This window comes from Oncorhynchus kisutch, linkage group LG2 (assembly GCF_002021735.2).
Source record: "Oncorhynchus kisutch isolate 150728-3 linkage group LG2, Okis_V2, whole genome shotgun sequence".
NCBI lineage: Eukaryota > Metazoa > Chordata > Actinopteri > Salmoniformes > Salmonidae > Oncorhynchus > Oncorhynchus kisutch.
In genome coordinates this window covers 4,756,150-4,774,982 of record NC_034175.2, presented here as the reverse complement: position 1 = coordinate 4,774,982, position 18,833 = coordinate 4,756,150, and the positions used below count along the sequence as shown (strand labels likewise).

The window sequence follows — 18,833 nt, the reverse complement described above, 5'->3', positions numbered from 1 at the left end:
TCTACTACCATGTCTCCCCTTTTTCATCTAAACAGCAAGGTCATGTATCAGAGAGAGAGATGACATCATCACGGCCGCGGGGGGGGTGGGAACACTACCACCATAACACAAACACCTGCATAATGAGGACATCACTGAAGCGGAAATCAGATCTGGAGCACATTGTGCTGTTTGATAAAGCAGTGACATCAACTCAGGCTGACAATGCAATCCGATAACATGTGACAACGCTATGCTGCTGAGATGGGAGGGGACATCCAACATCATGCGGTGTCAGAGCTGAAGGTGTTTAACTGTGGGTTTTCTATATGACAACCCAATCTGGCTCAGTAAACCCAGCAAATTATAATCTGGACCGCTAAACCAGTTCCACTTCATTCTTCTCCTCGAATCAGGGACTGATTAAGACCTGGGACACCAGGTGGGTGCAATTAATAATCAGGTAGAACAGACAACCAGCAGTACTCAGATTTGAATACCTGCTGCAATATCCTCATGCAAACTTAAAATTAACATCCTGTCACAATATGACTAAACGCCCTCATGACAGTGGATGACAGCATAGTCACCAGAGAGGGAACAGAGGAGAGAGGATTCAATACACTGAGATGGAACTTCTGACATCATCGTCACGGTGATAGGAAATCATGATTCAATTTCCAAACCACAAACATGCTGCCACAAGCCCAAACACCTAACCTCAGTGGCCTGTTCCCTGTGGTCAAACGAAAACTTGACCACGGTCAGTTAGGTCAACTGTCTGTGTCAGATATTGCCGGGAGCAAAATACTAACCTATTGTAAAGCAGGGACTGGACACTACATTCTACAGTGCTCTGAAAATAACTTACATCAAAACTCACACATGGTTATTGGACCATGGGGAAATAATGAAAGTTAGAAGATGGTACCTCTGTGTTATAAAAAGGATTCCCTTTCCTCTGTCCTTGTGACAAATGGTCATATGGTTTGGTCACAGTTCATGAATATAACACTCATGACACTGATGTCACAAAGACGACAGGACATCACAATGACCCTCATGACATCACAACATCTCAATGGCCTGCATAAAGAGGTCACAATGACCCTCATAATGACATCACATTGACCCTGGCAGTGACGTCACAATAACCTCTCTTACTCACCAGCACAGTGTGACAGCCGCCACCGACACCCAGGTGACGCAGCAGATACCCCGCCCTTTCTTGCCTCCATAGCCGTGGCCCGTGCTGCCCTCTTCATCCTCCTCCTCTTCCTCAGATCCCTCGCTCCGGTCACCACGGCGACAGCAGCAGTAGTGTATAAGGAAGGAGATAATGACGAGGAGGGAGAGAACGAGAGCAATGGCCGAGAGACTAGAGAGGACCAGTAGAGTCTGAGAGAGTAAATCAAATTAAACACAGCACATTACAGACTGATGAGCAACACTGTCATTGTACTTGATTGCATAATGGAAAATGCATTTCTAAGTAACATTATCCCTCTGGGCAAAAACCTGACATAATGTAAAATCAATGTCCATATTCGGTTTATATTTAATTGCATTGCTAACGTGAATAAATCAACCCTTGAAATTCTGTTGTTGATTTACAGTGGAAATCTGGTTCAAATTTGTGTACGTTTCATTTCTTCATTTTCAAAAAACAAACAATTAACCTAAAATTGTTGACAGATGACATTGATAAAATGATGGTTCAACATATTTTTGCAGGCGGGATAGAATTGTATTTCAGAAACTCCCATGAGCCTCCTCCACACCATTTGAGAGTCAAATAATGAGGCCAGACTGTAGCAGCTAAGGCTGGGTAAATGTGTCAATATACTGTGTTATGGATAACAACAGGGATTCAGAGCAGCTGGGAGGTGCACGTGTTAGTCATGAGGACTTTAGTGTATTCCCAGCCTTCAATATTCTGCAAGAATCCCTACAGTGTATTTATGCAAAATAGCTAAATAATAGGTTGATATTGTGATACCTAAAATCACAACTTTTATTCAAAGCAACTTACAGTCATGCGTGCATACATTTTACGTATGGGTGGTCCCTGGAATCAAACCCATTACCCTGGCATTACAAGCACAATGCTCTACCAACTGAGCTACAAAGGACCACAATATTCTTTGGTCCTATAATTCCACCGTGACAAATGGCGTACAGTCCTACCTACCCAAGCAGTGGAAGTGAAAGGTGATTAGAACATAAAGTTTTCCAGGGGACATCAACACACACACACACACACACACACACACACACTAATCTGTATGACTCCATTCAGAAGAGCATACCTACCTCATTCATTAACCAGTAATTGAATGTAATAATATAATTCCTGACTGTTTAACATACATACTGAACATGACTAAGGGTTGAAAGCTACCTTGTATCGTCACACTACTACCTCAGCTGCAAGCTGTAGTGAACATTACCGTTACTAACCCCTGTCACATCTCTTCTGCATCTCATCTTCAGCCTGCACTCTGACATACTAACATTTATCATACTCAACTTTACTGGAGAGTGCATTTAGCCAGAACACATATCTACAGCATTATCCCTCTCCATCTGCCTGTCTCCCTCCCTTTCCTCTCCTCTACCTTATCTCTTATCCCTTTCTTATCCCTCTCTCCTGCTCTCTATAGCCCCCCCACCCATCCATGTTCCCCCTCCTCCCTTGCCTACTTTCTTTCTCCTCCACTCCCTCTCTCTCTCACTCCCTCTCCTCCCCCCTCTCTCTCACTCCCTCCCTCCCTCCCTCTCCCTCGCTCGCTCTCTCTCACTCCCTCCCCCGCTCTCTTCCCCACTCCCTCTCTCTCTCACTCCCTCCCTCTCCTCCCCCCTCTCTTCCCCACTCCCTCCTTCTCCTCCCCCCTCTCTTCCCCCCTCCCTCTCTCACTCCCCCCCCCTCTCTCCGCCTTTCCTCTTTCTCTCCCCCTCACCCCTCCCTCTCTCTCTCCCCCTTCCCTCTTTCTCTCCCCCTCACCCTCCCCTCTCCCCCCCTCTCTCTCTTTCTATCCACGCCACTGCAACTCTATTAATAATCTGTGACCTACTTAAATACATTCACTGGCACCCTCACTTTCTCTATCCCTTTTTACTCTCTCTTTCTGTCCTGTCTTCTGTTCCCCACTACCTCCTCACGTTACTCATCCTCTCCTTTTTACTCTCTCTTTCTGTCCTGTCTTCTGTTCCCCACGACCTCCTCACGTTACTCACCCTCTCCTTTTTACTCTCTCTTTCTGTCCTGTCTTCTGTTCCCCACTACCTCCTCACGTTACTCATCCTCTCCTTTTTACTCTCTCTTTCTGTCCTGTCTTCTGTTCCCCACGACCTCCTCACGTTACTCACCCTCTCCTTTTTACTCTCTCTTTCTGTCCTGTCTTCTGTTCCCCACTACCTCCTCACGTTACTCATCCTCTCCTTTTTACTCTCTTTCTGTCCTGTCTTCTGTTCCCCACGACCTCCTCACGTTACTCATCCTCTCCTTTTTACTCCCTCTCTCTTTCTGTCCTGTCTTCTGTTCCCCACTACCTCCTCACGTTACTCATCCTCTCTCCAAGTGCTTTCCATTTTTTTTGTCTTTCTATACTGGCGGATCATTTGAGAATCTCTCTCTAGGTACCATAGACATGTTGTAAACATGCAATGTGTGTGATGTAGGGAGTAGGGACATAGAGCCACTGGAAGGGAATGGTGAAACCTAGAAATGAACAACAACACAACAAACATTTTGACAACACAACATTTTGCTGCTACTACAGTGTCTCCAGATAAAAACACTCAAACCAAATCCTACTCAAACCGTACTGTGGAACTTTTACAATTGCATGCCGATGATGAGAATGAATGTGAAATAAGATTGAGTCTGTAGTGGAGACTCCAGGGATGTGAGGGATGTAAACTGAACTGTGGTGGAGATGGGAACAGAACAGTGTAATTAAGTGCTAACAGTTTTGAGGAGAGACAGCCAGGTGGTGTAATATTTCTGATGACTTGAATTCCAGGTCAAGATTCTTCTGAGTGGTCTGGGCTCATTTCCCTGTCAATAACTAGGCCACTTGCACCACTAGCATGAATAAGCTGTTTAAATGCTCTAATAATACCAGTAGGATTCTGCAGATGCCGCTGTGCAAAACAGAGAGGGATCTTTATGGGGCAGTATTTAACATGAGGGGTGGGGGGATTCTGTATCATTGCGGTATCAGACTTGGTTCTCATTCTTACCAAGTGCAATACATATTTTCCATTGAATCTTAGCTGTCTTTTATTGTCGATCTTGTTGTTTGAACCAAGAGAAAACTTGAGATAAATATGAATCAATCAGCCGTGCTGTATGATTGGCCAGTTGTAGTTTGCGATGGATGTGATTGGCTGTGGGCGTTTTCTGTTACCTGTTGGTACTCCCAGCTGTCGGGGATGAAGAGGTTGTCTCTCATCGTCATGGTGAGGTCCAGCCGGGGGAGGGCGTGGCACATCCTCACCCATAGCGAAGGGGTGTAGCTGGGCACAGTCGCCATGGCAGCCATAGTCTATCGCCTAACCCCCCCTCCTCCACCCTGTTGAAAGGAACTAAGTCAAGAGAAGGGTTAGAATATCAAAAGGTGTGTAAGTGATAGACATATTCCACATTTCCACACCAGTGGCGAACCAATGATAAATACTATGAGTAAACAAAGCCTTATGCTGTATGTGGTGCTGGGTGATGGCTATTGCAACTGAAATGTTGTCCGTCTACCACTCCTTCTTACACACTGGAAGCCAGGGAAGAAAGATAAGATGTTTCAGAACAACCCTGCTGAGGAGGCAGGGAGGGAGGGAGCAAGGGAGGGAGGGAGTGAGGGAACATCACCTCACCAACCCCCCCCCCCCCCCCCCTCCAGTCTATGGGAGAGCCAGCCAATGGTTGAACAGTTGTCAGACATGCTCATGTACACTGAAACTTCCTATTTCATCAATCAGTGTACTTACTGTAGGTGGTTCAGGACAATGTGAAGTTTCTCCTAGACTCTGATCTAAGGTGATGTTTACATTGTCTTCTCCTAGACCACATCAAACTCATTCCACAGAGTTCTGAGTGTCTGTGGGTTTTCGCTCCTCCCTTGTACTTGATTGATGAATTAAGGTCACTAATTAGTAAGGAACTCCCCTCACTCTGTTGTCTAGGTCTTAATTGAAAGGAAATAACAAAAACCTTCAGAAACTAGGCTGTCTGTGGAATGAGTTTGACACCCCTGTCCTAGACTCTGATCTAAAGGTGAGGTTTTGTGTAAGAAATTGTGTAAGTCAAGGTAATCTAATCCTAGATCAGAGCTATGCCTAAAGACTTGTACCTGGAGCGAGGAGGTATGCAGGGTGAAACCCTGTGGAGCAGAAACCACAGAGCAAGAGCAGACATTGCTAGTTATTTTTGCTCAGCTTCTAATCTACATTTGGATCATGGTCGTGGTCAATTCCATTCCAATTCAACTAAACCAACTACCCTGTCGTCTCTACTAACATCCTACTTCATCATACTCCTCAACCTATGGGAGCAGAGTAGGGGAGATAGTGGGAGGTCCAGTGGCAATCTCAGCCACACCACACAACCAGCACTATATAACAGAGGCAGAGTTGGGTCAATACAAGAGGGAGATTCAACCGCCATCAGACCAACTATCAACACAACACCCCTCAACCATCCTGGAAATTAGAAGATACTATAAGAGATAGTATGTCTACAACAATGATGCACAGTAGCAGACTTCACACAACCACCCTCCAAAGGGAAGGAGAGAGGGGAAGCAAGGGAGAACAGGTCAGTCTTTGTAGCCAAACTCCACCACCACACCCTGCTGAGAGACTCTGCTTCCCCTCCCTTCCTCAAGCCCAGCCAATAGGGAGAAAGTAGGGGATATACAAAGGGAAATCCGGTTATCCCAGATAGACACCACAATCTACATTACAATCACAGAGCTATGAAGAGGGGATGAGGGGGGATGGTAAAGGGAGCCACAACTCCGATTGTGCAGATTAAGAGAATACCAGGGTTTTACAGTTGAAGACAAGAGGGTTTCAAGAGAGCCTATGAGATGAGATCAGCACAGACTAGACCATTGACAGGAGTTGTACTGAGGAGTAGAGACAGGGGGTTGTACAGTACTGCTCTACATACAGTGAGACACAGAGGAACGTTGAGGAAAGACAATGGACTCAATGGACACAATCGTCTCAATGGACATAATAAGTCCAGGTGTTGGGGTCATTGTTTGGGATGTGTGTGTGTGTGGTGTGTGTGCATGTGGATTTGGGGCATCCCAGGCCCAGTTAAACAGACAACCCAGACAGTCAATCCCAAGCTCATTAGAATAAGCCTGTTCCCCTTAATGGCTCCAAACCCCCAACTGTCACTAACAAAATCAATGCCAACACTCTGTTTCCCTTGTGAACAGTGGGAGCTGAATGGTTTCACACACTGCCGTCCATCCCCTCACACTGAGGCGGTCAACAGACTGGTGTTATTGTTGTAGTCTCACATTGTTATGGCCAGACTCTGATGGTATATCAACAAACAGGATTTTTCATGTTATAGTCTTGAATTATTCAGCTGTGAGGGTGGTAGAGGATGTTGTCACATTAGGTGAATTATAGGAATGTTGTTGTGTGGTTAGACTGTAGTGTGAATTGAAATTCAATACATATTACTTGGAAAAGTCTACATTAACAATTTTTGGCAATTATCATTGTTACGGCTACAGGTATCCTGTGTGTTTTTTCTTTCCTTCTCCCTTATTCACAGGTGTCGCCAATCAGTCACCAATCAGTCGGCAATCAGGAGACACCTGCTCCTTTTCCCTTACCCAATCACATCCCCTTTCCCTTGGTTTAAAAGTATCCCAATCAGTTCTCTCTTTTGTTTTTGCAACTACATGTCACTTTGTCCATTATACACCACCCGTAGGAAAATATTGTCTAAAGAACACTAGTTAGAACTGGGTGGTCTACCCACTGTATTTTATTGGTTAGTGAACTAGCTGTTGTTGAAGCAGGTAGTCTAGCTTAGGGGTGTTTTTGGATAATGTTATTTCTTTCCTTGGGTCCAGCTCAGCCCCTTTTCCCGACCCCTTTACCATCGGTTTTAAAAATAAACCATAAGTGTTTGACGGTAGACTTAAGTTGTCTGTGGTTGTTGTTCTCACTGTTCCTTTTCACTGTTATAATTTGCAAGAGTTAAGTTGCGGGTCTTGTTTCCATCCCCCCTAGACTGCAGGGCCAAAGGGATTCGTAACATAAGTGGGGGCTCATCTGGGATCTGTCTTTACTGACACCCATGCCGCTCGTGTAGATTGTTGTAGTGGTCTAGTTCAGTGTTGAGCATCATAGCTGATGTAGCATTAGTGTTTGCTATTTGTTGGCTCTTGTGTTTTCGTGGTAGTTCAAAATGGCTACATTTGATTTGAAATCCTTTTTGGATAACACTACATGTGAGGCTTTTGACAAATGTTGTAGAGTTGATTTACTGACCTTGGCTGACCATTACTCTGTATCGATTCCGCAGAGTTTACTTAAAGCGGAGGTTAAACAACTGGTGTTGTGTTTTGTTGGAAGAGCAGGCGCTTGTGTTACCGCTGCCTGAGTCTACTACCCCTGTAGGGGATGTTGCTGCTCCTGTAAGCCGTCGGTGTCTGAGGGCAAGGATAAAGCTCCAGCCACATTGCCCCGTTTTGATCCACTCTCCCCACAGTCAAACGGTGATGCCAGGAGGGATGTCCGTTCGACACAGCTCCAACTGGAGGCGGAAGAGAGCCCAAATTAGGCGAGAAAATCTCCAGTTGGAAATGTGTAAAATTGAGGCAGAAAAAGAACAGCGGCAGTTGGAGTTAAAAATGTGCCAGATGGAACTGGAGGCAGAGATAGCGATGCTAGCCTCCGTTCCTGCTGTGCCTGTTAGTGAGCCGTCCTCACCAGCTGTAGCTTCCAACACTTTTGACATTAGAAGGCAGATTGACTCTCTGACCAAAGGCACTAAGGCAGAGATTGACTCCTATTTGTGTGTTTTTGAACGTATAGCCGTAGCATTGTAATGGCCTGAAGAGGTATGGTGCCTATTACTTCAGTGTAAATTAACTGGTAAAGCCCAAGAGGTTTTGTCAGCGCTACCTCTTGAAGACAGTTTGAATTATGAAGTGGTCAAAGCTACTGTTCTATGCGCCTATGAGCTTGTGCCTGAGGCATACCGACAGAGATTTAGGTCTCATAGGAAGTCTTATGTAGAATTTGCTAGAGACAAGGGAAATCTGTTTGATAAATGGCATGCGGCTAGCAAGGTAACTGATTTCAACTCTCTCGGGAGCTAATCTTGCTGGAAGAGTTTATCCTCCTTGTCAGAAGCGTCTGTGTTGGCAGACGAGTTTGTGTTGACGCACAAGAGCGTGTTTTCAGCTCCTACTGAGAGTAGAGCCGCTGAATTGCCTACTTTTAGTCAGCAGTACATCAAGCAGGCCCGAAAAATGAGCGTCCCTGTTTCTATTGTCATAAGGTGGGACATATGATTAATGATTGCTTCCTGCTAAAACGCAAACAAGGGATGCCTCTTCGTGCCAAGCCGTCAACAGGTGTTGGTCTAATTCGTATGGTTGTGAGACCTGTAACTAAACAAGTGCCTCAGGGTAACTGTAGTTTGAAAGTCCCAGTCCCCGACCGCAATAATGAACCGTTCATTTCAGGGGTTTGTGTCCCTAACGAATGATGAAGCGTCTCAGCGTCCGGTTAAAATCCTTAGAGATACTGTTGCAGCGCAGTCGTTTACATTGTCTGATGTGTTGCCCTTATCTGACAATACATACTGTGGTTCCAGTGTGTTAGTTCAGGGTATTGAAATGGGTTTTGTCCCAGTGCCATTGCACTTTGAGTGTACACTGAGTTAATCAGTGGAATATTCAGAGTGGGGGCACGTCCTGTTGCCAGTAAAGGGTGTGACCCTTATAATGGGTAACGATATTGCCGGAGGAAAGGTAGTACCCATATTGGATAAAAGTGACCACTCTCTCTCCAATGAGCTGGCACAGAGTTATCCACGTGTATTCCCCGCTTGTGCTGTCACTCGTGCTCAGGCACGACAAGTGGGTGACGTGATAGATTTGTCGAACACTGTTCTGTTCAAAGAAGTTGATCCAGAGGATGGGTTGTATGCTACCTCTGAGGAGCCCAGGGAAGTATGTTGAACTTATTGCTGATGCAATACAGTTACCAGTCACTCGTGAGCAGCTGATTGCTAACCAAAAGGTTGACAACAAGCTTGCTAAATGTTTTTCTAGGGTTGTCTCATTGGAAGAGGTAAAGAAGAAGAATGTGGCTTTCTTCATTGATGGTGATCTCCTCCTGCATAAATGGACATCCCATGTTGACGTGGGCGGAAATTGGAATGCTGTTTACCAAATAGTGATTCCTACAGCCTTTCGACAAAATGTGATCTCTTGTTCATGATCACCAGTGGTCCAGTCATTTAGGAATCACCAAGACTTATGATCAGGTCCTTCGACATTTCTTTTGGCCGGGTTTAAAACCAGATGTGGCTCAGTTCTGTCGGACATGCCACACATGTCAGATAACAGGAAAACCAGGTTATTCCTCCCGCTCCTCTTTGTCCAATACCTGTCATAGGTGAACCATTCGAACATGTGGTGGTTGATTGTGTTGGACCATTACCGAAGACAAAAGTGGGTAACCAGTTTCTGTTAACGATTATGTGTATGGCAACAAGATACCCCGAGGCCATTCCTCTGCAAAGAATTACAGCTCCGGTGGTGAGTAAAGACTTAATAAAATTCTTCACAACATTCGGGTTACCTAAGGTGGTACAAAATTATCAAGGTACCAATTTCCTATCAAAGCTCTTCAAGCAGGTGTTAAAATCCCTGTCAATTATGCACCGTGTGTCAAGCGCATATCACCCAAAGTCTCTTGCGCTTGAACGTTGGCATCAGACACTGAAGTCTATGCTACATAAATATTGTTTGGAATCTGAGAAAGATTGGGATGAGGGAGTTCCTCTGGTTTTGTTTGCAGGAGTTCCTAGGGTTCAGCCCGGCTGAACTAGTGATTGGTCACACAGTGAGAGTGAGAGGACCAATGAAAGTCCTTAAAGAACCGTTTTTGTCCCAAAAGTTGTGTGTGGGAGATGAGAATGTGTTGGACTACGTTAGCAGGTACTAGGTCTCCTCTGCTTCTATGATAGTGGGCTGTCATATTGATGACTGATGGAGATGGATTAGAGTTGCGCAATACTCAGCAGCAGTGCGTGAGATTGCCCAACTCAGAAATGCTGCTGTCTCTGGTTCATTTAATGGACGGACAGGCCGACGATATTGTGAGGCTACTACACAGTTGTCCATGTCTCTTTTATGACGTTCCTACTCGCACAAACGTGTTGGAACATGACATTAATGTTGGAACCCCAATCAAGCAACACCCATACCGTGTCAATGCTTATAAGGGGAAGATAATGAGGGATGAAGTGAGATATTTGTTGGAGAATGACCTGGCTATGCCAAGTTCAAGCCCTTGGAGTTCTCCTTGCATTCTGGTTCCTAAACCTGATGGTACGTTCAGGTTATGTACAGATTATCGAAAGATAAATTCTGTCACAATGGCAGATTCGTTCCTGTTACCCAGACTGGACGACTGTATCTGTTGGTGCTGCTACTTATGTAACTAAGTTAGACCTCTTAAAAAGGTTACTGGCAGGTTCCGTTAACCTCACGTACTTCTGTTATTTCTGCCTTTGTGACCCTAGACAACTTCCTACAGTACTCAGTCATGGCTTTTGGGATGCGGGATGCACCAGCCACTTTCCAACGACTGGTTAACTCCGTATTAGCTGGCGTTCCCAATTGTAGTGCCTACCTTGATGATCTAGTGATTTATTCGTCTAACTGGTCAGATCATGTTAACTCTCTAACGGTAGTATGTGAACGTTTGGCAGCTGCTTCTCTAACCCTGAACTTGGCAAAGTGCGAGTTAGGTAACAGTAGCCTTCCCAATCTCGGCAAAGAGGTCGGCCATGGACAGGTGCGCCCTGTTGATGCCAAGGTCTTGGCTATAACTGCATTCCCCGCACCTACCACCAGACGAGAGCTACGCAGTTTTTTAGGGATGGTTGGCTACTACCGTAGTTTCTGTAAACATTTCTCTGCAGTAATTGCTCCATTGACCGATTTTCTCAGCCAATCGTTTGAGTGGTACCCTGATTGTCAGGTAGCTTTTGATACTGCTAAAGCACTCTTATGTAATACCCCTGTACTTGCTGCTCCGGATTTTGAACTACCGGTTAAACTCGAGGTAGATGCTAGTGCCAGAGGTGTTGGTGTTGTTCTACTGCAGCAGGACAAGATTGGAGTGGATCATCCTGTTTGTTATTTTTCTCGTAAGTTTAACTAAATGTCAGGCAAACTATGCAACCATCAAACAAGAAGCTCTAGCTTTGTTGTTAGCTCTGCAATACTTTGAAGTATATATTGGTTCTAGTGCCCTACAAGTGATAGTATATACTGACCATAACCCCTTAGTGTTTCTCCACCGGATGTACAGTGGGGCAAAAAAGTATTTAGTCAGCCACCAATTGTGCAAGTTCTCCTACTTAAAAAGATGAGGCCTGTAATTTTCATCATAGGTACACTTCAACTATGACAGACAAAATGAGAGAAAAAGAAAGAAAGAAATCACATTGTAGGATTTTTTATGAATTTATTTGCAAATTTTGATGGAAAATAATTATTTGGTCACCTACAAACAAGCAAGATTTCTGGCTCTCACAGACATGTAACTTCTTCTTTAAGAGGCTCCTCTGTTCTCCACTCGTTACCTGTATTAATGGCACCTGTTTGAACTTGTTATCTGTATAAAAAGACACCTGTCCACAACCTCAAACAGTCACACTCCAAACTACACTATGGCCAAGACCAAAGAGCTGTCAAAGAACACCAGAAACAAAATTGTAGACCTGCACCAGGCTGGGAAGACTGAATCTGCAATAGGTAAGCAGCTTGGTTCGAAGAAATCAACTGTGGGAGCAATTATTAGGAAATGGAAAACATACAAGACCACTGATAATCTCCCTCGATCTGGGGCTCCATGCAAGATCTCACCCCGTGGGGTCAAAATGATCACAAGAACGGTGAGCAAAAATCCCAGAACCACACAGGGGGACCTACTGAATGACCTGCAGAGAGCTGGGACCAAAGTAACAAAGCCTACCATCAGTAACACACTACGCCACCAGGGACTCAAATCCTGCAGTGCCAGACGTACTGGCTTAAGCAGGGGGACACGTGTCCAGGCCCGCCTGAAGTTTGCTAGAGAGCATTTGGATGATCCAGAAGAAGATTGGGAGAATTTCATCTGACCATATGCCACCAAAATATATTGTGTTTGGAGGACAAAGAATGCTAAGTTGCATCCAAAGAACACCATTACCTACTGTGAAGCATGGGGGTGGAAACATCATGCTTTGGGGCTGTTTTTCTGCAAAGGGACCAGGACGACTGATCCGTGTAAAGGAAAGAATGAATGGGGCCATGTATCGTGATATTTTGAGTGAAAACCTCCTTCCATCAGCAAAGGCATTGAAGATTAAACGTGGCTGGGTCTTTCAGCATGACAATGATCCCAAATACACCGCCCGGGCAACGAAGGAGTGGCTTCGTAAGAAGCATTTCAAGGTCCTGGAGTGGCCTAGCAAGTCTCCAGGTCTCAACCCCATAGAAAATCTTTGGAGGGAGTTGAAAGTTCATGTTGCCCAGCAACAGCCCCAAACATCACTGCTCTAGAGGAGATCTGCATGGAGGAATGGGCCAAAATACCAGCAACAGTGTGGGAAAACCTTGTGAAGATTTACAGAAAACCTTTGACCTCTGTCATTGCCAACAAAGGGTATATAACAAAGTATTGAGAAACTTTTGTTATTGACCAAATACTTATTTTCCACCATAATTTGCAAATAAATTCTTTAAAAATCCTACAATGTGATTTTCTGGATGTTTTTTTCTAATTGTGTCTGTCATAGTTGAAGTGTACCTATGATGAAAATTACAGGCCTCTCTCATCTTTTTAAGTGGGAGAACTTGCACAATTGGTGGCTGACTTTTTTGCCCCACTGTACAACCAGAACCAGAGGTGGGCGCTTATTGCGCAAAAATATAATCTGGAGATCCGCCACAAAAAGGGTTCTGATAATGTTTTAGCAGATGCTTTGTCTCCTGTGTAAAAATGATGATTTTTGTTTGTTTCGTAAGGTTGCCTTTGTTTGTTGATCTTGTTGGTCTTCATTGTAAATAGTTTGTAAATACTTTGGTAGCAATCCTTATAGGGTTGCTCTTTTAAGGGTGGGGATGTTACGGATACAGGTATCCTGTGTGCATCATGTGTGTATCATGTGTGTATATTCTTTCCTTGTCCCTTATTCACAGGTGTCGCCAATCAGGAGACACCTGCTCCTTTCCCTTACCCAATCACATCCCTTTCCCTTGGTTTTTATTTGAAAATTTTTATTTCACCTTTATTTAACCAGGTCGGCAAGTTGAGAACAAGTTCTCATTTACAACTGCGACCTGGCCAAGATAAAGCATAGCAGTGTGAACAAACAACAACACAGTTACACATGGAGTAAACAAGTCAATAACACAGTAGAAAAAAAAGTCTATATACATTGTGTGCAAAAGGCATGAGGAGGTAGGCGAATAATTACAATTTAGCAGATTAACACTGGAGTGATAAATGATCAGATGGTCATGTGCTGGTAGAGATATTGGTGTGCAAAAGAGCAGAAAAGTAAATAAATAAAAACAGTATGGGGATGAGGTAGGTAAATTGGGTGGGCTATATACCGATGGACTATGTACAGCTGCAGCGATCGGTTAGCTGCTCAGATAGCAGATGTTTAAAGTTGGTGAGGGAGGTAAGGTCTCCAACTTCAGCAATTTTTGCAATTCGTTCCAGTCACAGGCAGCAGAGAACTGGAAGGAAAGGCGGCCAAATGAGGTGTTGGCTTTAGGGATGATCAGTGAGATACACCTGCTGGAGCGTGTGCTACGGGTGGGTGTTGCCATCGTGACCAGTGAACTGAGATAAGGCGGAGCTTTACCTAGCATGGACTTGTAGATGACCTGGAGCCAGTGGGTCTGGCGACGAATATGTAGCGAGGGCCAGCCGACTAGAACATATGCTTTAGTAACAAAACGGATGGCACTGTGATAAACTGCATCCAGTTTGCTGAGTAGAGTATTGGAAGCTATTTTGTAGATGACATCGCCGAAGTCGAGGATCGGTAGGATAGTCAGGTTTAAAAGTATCCCAATCAGTTCTCTCTTTTGTTTTTTGCAACTACATGTCACTTTGTCCATTATCCTGTGAGTATTGTTTTGTTATGGTGTTTGACTGTTTGTTTGATGGTGGGAAAAGGGGGTACCAAGACAAGTCACCCATGGACATACACTATCCGTAGGTAAATATTGTCTAAAGAACACTAGTTAGAACTGGGTGGTCTACCCACTGTATTTTATTGGTTAGTGAACTAGCTGTTGTTGAAGCAGGTAGTCTAGCTTAGGGGTGTTTTTGGATAATGTTATTTCTTTCCTTGGGTCCAGCTCAGCCCCTTTTCCCGACCCCTTTACCATCGGTTTTAAAAATAAACCATGAGTGTTTGACGGTAGACTTAAGTTGTCTGTGGTTGTTGTTCTCACTGTTCCTTTTCACTGTTATAATTTGCAAGAGTTAAGTTGCGGGTCTTGTTTCCATCCCCCCTAGACTGCAGGGCCAAAGGGATTCGTAACAATCATAAATCTGTCTGTCCTCAACCAGATGTGGTGTCAACAATGGGAACTAGTGCTAACATGAACCCAGAAAGGGATTGAGGGGGCCCCAGGGAGGGAGCAGCCTGAGTTGAGCAGTGGTCCAGCAGTAGTTGTCGTCAGAGGGAGGCAGGCTCAAGTTGACGTGATGCTTCCTGCCAGCTTGTTACCATTGCATAACTGAAAGAAAATAATGGGGAGTTCGCACTCACGTGATAGGGGCAGCAAGGAGAGAAGGGGAGAGGAGAGGGAGACGGAAGAAGGAAACTTCTGTGCCTTGCACTCACTGCTTCAAAAACAACAAGAGACTCTCAGGAACAACAAAGCCGAGGAGAAATGGATAGAATACAGTAGAATAGACGTCAACTATCTGTCACTGCACCAAGCTGACTGACTCAAACCTGCGAATGGCTCTGTTATGAAACAGTCACTCAGCTATTTGTATTGAGGGAGACTCCAGAATTTGTTTCTCCACGAGTCCATTTTGTAAGGCAGTTAATGAGGAAGACTGAGGATGTGCAGCTGGGAAGAAAATCCTCTTTGGACAGTAAAGCCACCTTCTCCTTTATCATGTATTGCATCACATTCTCATTACTACACATCACAAACAACAGCTTTCCTCTGGGCCACTGGGTATGAATAATGACATGTAACAGAAATCATGCCACACGTTAAGACACAATGGTCTCCCTAACGACCACTTAAGGACACTCTTAATGATTGCGGTTTATGAGACAGTTATATGGCCCTGTGATACACACCACAGCCCAGTTATCATCAGTCAGTGGGGACATGAACGGCCCATTCAGTGTGAGGACTGTAATGTATCTACACTACCGTTTAAAACTTTGGGATCACTTAGAAATGTCCTTGTTTTTGAAAGAAAAACACATTTTTTGTCCATTAAAATAAAATTGGTCAAAAATACAGTGTAGACATTGTTAATGTTGTAAATGACTATTGTAGCTGGAAATGGCTGATTTCTTATGGAATATCTACATAGGCGTACAGAGGCCCATTATCAGCAACCATCACTCCTGTGTTCCAATGGCACATTGTGTTATCTAATCCAAGTTTATTTTAAAAGGCTAATTGATCATTAGAAAACCCTTTTGCAATTATGTTAGCATAGCTGAAAACTGTTCTGATTAAAGAAGCAATAAAACTGGCCTTTAGACTCGTTGAGTATCTGGAGCATCAGCATTTGTGGGTTCGATTACATGCTCAAAATGGCCAGAAACAAATTTTAAAAAATCTGAAACTCATCAGTCTATTTTTGTTCTGAGAAGTTAAGGCTATTCCATGTGAGAAATTTCCAAGAAACTGAAGATCTCGTACAATGCTGTGTACTACTCCCTTCACAGAACAGCGCAAACTGGCTTTAACCAGAATAGAAAGAGGAGTCGGAGGCTCCGGTGCACAACTGAGCAAGAGGACAAGTACATTTGTGTCTAGTTTGAGAAACAGACGCCTCACAAGTCCTCAACTGGCAGCTTCATTAAATAGTACCCGCAAAAAAACAGTCTCCACATCAACAGTGAAGAGGCGACTCCGGGATGCTGGCCTTCTAGACAGAGTTGCAAAGAAAAAGCCATATCTCAGAATAGCCAATAAAAATAAAAGATAAAGATGGGCAAAAGAACACAGACACTGGACAGAGGAACTCTGCCTAGACGGCCAGCAGGATCACGCACGTTTGTTTTACTATCCTTGTGGGTAACAAAGAAAAAATCAATTTAAAATGCTATTTTCCCTAACCCTTATCCTAATTGTAACCCTATGCCTAAAATAGCCTTTTTACTTGTGGGGACCAGCAAAATGTACACATTTGTCAAAATTTTGGATACAAGGATAGTTAAACCAAACCATACCATACCATACACACACACACACACACACACACACACACACATTTCCCCAAATCAATGAAAGATTGAGTGCATTCAGCTGCAGGCTGCTCCGTGCTTGTAGAATCAATAAATCCAACATGGAGCTTTGGAGTGTACAAGAGTATAACATACAGTACCAAGAGGATGGACAAATGCTCCCTCACTAACAATCTCATTTAGAAGCTTGCACAAAGTAAAATGTAGCATTTGAGAGAGATTTGCTGAAGATGAAGCTAAGCAAACTATTCAGTGACATACAATGTGATATTTTCAAATATCTCTTATCAACTAAAATATCTCTTATCAACTATGATAAAGTAGAGATTGACAAAACAATCCAAAACAGAATGAATCAAACTAACATGGTTCAACCTCAATGTTTTATAAATCATTTCCTAATTTCAACATCAGCCAATGCACAGACATTGTGTAAAAATCCAAACATTTGATGTAAAACCCAGGCTTCTCTCCACTTTTCATCATTGAACATAAACTGCAATGGTCTAACAGTGCATGATGAATCTATTTCACTTGACTGCCCATTCATCTTGTAGAATACACAGACAATTCACCCATGGTGAATGAGTGATTGAAGAGTGATCCGTTTCTTACCTTTGACTGTAGCGTTGGGAGAGTGTTCTGCTATCTCTTGCTCTTCTCTGGTGTTCTGTCAAATATCTACACACTCACTGAGGTATACCGTTGCCAATCATCAACGCTGGATCCTCTTGGAAAAAAAACTCATCCTGAAATATATAGGTTTAGGGGACATGAACCCCAAAAATGTCAAATGTAAATAAATAACAGGGTCTGTTTTTTAAATATTAAACAGCCTGTGATTGGATGGTTGTCTGGTAACAGTGGAGAGGTGCTTGTGTTGATGGATAAGAGAGGAGCCCTCAGCGCAAGAGAGAGAGGAGAGAGAGGGAGGAGAGAGAGGGATTAGGATTGAGAAGACACCCCAGAGGGACCCTTATCGTCATGTCAGAACCCCATTCAGGCAGCAGATCGTTCAGCCAGGCGACTTCACAACAAGGCAGCGACACGATTGTGCCCAGCGATAATGAATCTGTTAACGGGGATTAGGACTCCGTCCACTGTCAGCTCACACAAATGGTGATGCTGCTGGGAGATACAGACACAGCTCTAACTGAAACCTCCAACACTCAGTCACACACACAACATACCAATCTCTACACTCTCAAATTAGGAGGCAAAAATCTGACCAATCAACAAATCATCACAAAAAAAATCTACGATTGTCTAAATGCAAAAATACAAAACGAGAAAAGGTCCAATTATTCGAGTTTGAGTCACATTTCTGCACAATAAAATCCACAAAATATTTGTTGAAGAAATCTCCTGTGTGGTTAGGCAGGGCAGTGTTTTGGCTGTGTTGTGCAGAGAGGAAGAGGTAGAGATGCACATATATTTAGGCAGAAGCAAATAAGCACACCACTCTTGCTCTCAGATGGATACTGAGAGCAAGAGAGGAGGGAGGGCAGGATGGAGGGTGCAACAAAGATATTGTGAATAGGAAAAAGATGGGTTGTCAACTGGACAGTGAGTGAGAGAAAGAGGGAGGGATGGAGGGTGAGCAATGAATAGAGGGAGAGGGGAGTTGCAAAACCAGTTTCGAGTGGAGACTGCAAAATAGTGTCAACACCATGATTCAACAACAAGGAGAAAAAGCAGAGATGGAGAGAATGAGAGATGATATTCCATGACCGTGGGTGATTTGACTGAAAAAGAGGGGGATTACAAAAACAATAAAAACTAAGTGAGAGCGGGTGGAATGAGAGACCAGGGTGTTTGTGCCATTGGAGGACGGGGGAGAACGAGAGAGCGAGAGGGAGGGGTGGCGTTCGTTTTTCTGTGTCACTGAAAGGGAGTGGGGGAAGGGAGTCAGAGAGATAATGCGAGCAAGGGAGCGTACGGGAGTGAGAGAGAGTGAGAGAGAGAGAGAGAGAGAGAGAGAGAGAGAGCACACTAGTGTGCGTGTATCTAGGAGGAAATGGGGAGAGGGAGAAAATTGTATTACATATGCAAGAGTTACTCAGAGTTAACCGTGCCTCCATGGCTCTCATTTAGACCCAGCACTATACTGTAGCAGCCCTCCACT

At 44.1% G+C, this 18,833-nt stretch overlaps 1 protein-coding gene across 10 annotated transcripts in view; it reads right to left on the bottom strand.

Moving 5' to 3' along the window:
- LOC116376734 (protein tweety homolog 1) overlaps positions 1 to 18,517 on the bottom strand; it is a 46,694-nt gene extending 28,177 nt beyond the window's left edge. For 2 of the 10 annotated variants that reach the window (XM_031785455.1, XM_031785450.1), the window contains exons 1-3: positions 17,324 to 18,401; positions 4,392 to 4,569; positions 1,148 to 1,377 (exon numbers count right to left, since the gene is read on the bottom strand). In XM_031785455.1, coding sequence (XP_031641315.1) covers positions 1,148 to 1,377; positions 4,392 to 4,526 — 365 coding nt within the window. In that variant the 5' untranslated portion in view covers positions 4,527 to 4,569; positions 17,324 to 18,401. Of the gene's footprint in view, positions 1 to 1,147; positions 1,378 to 4,391; positions 4,570 to 4,968; positions 5,080 to 17,323 lie in introns of those variants that run through there. The other 8 variants (XM_031785430.1, XM_031838203.1, XM_031785436.1 and 5 more) reach the window with 8 other exon arrangements.
- Positions 18,518 to 18,833: the final 316 nt, after the last annotated feature.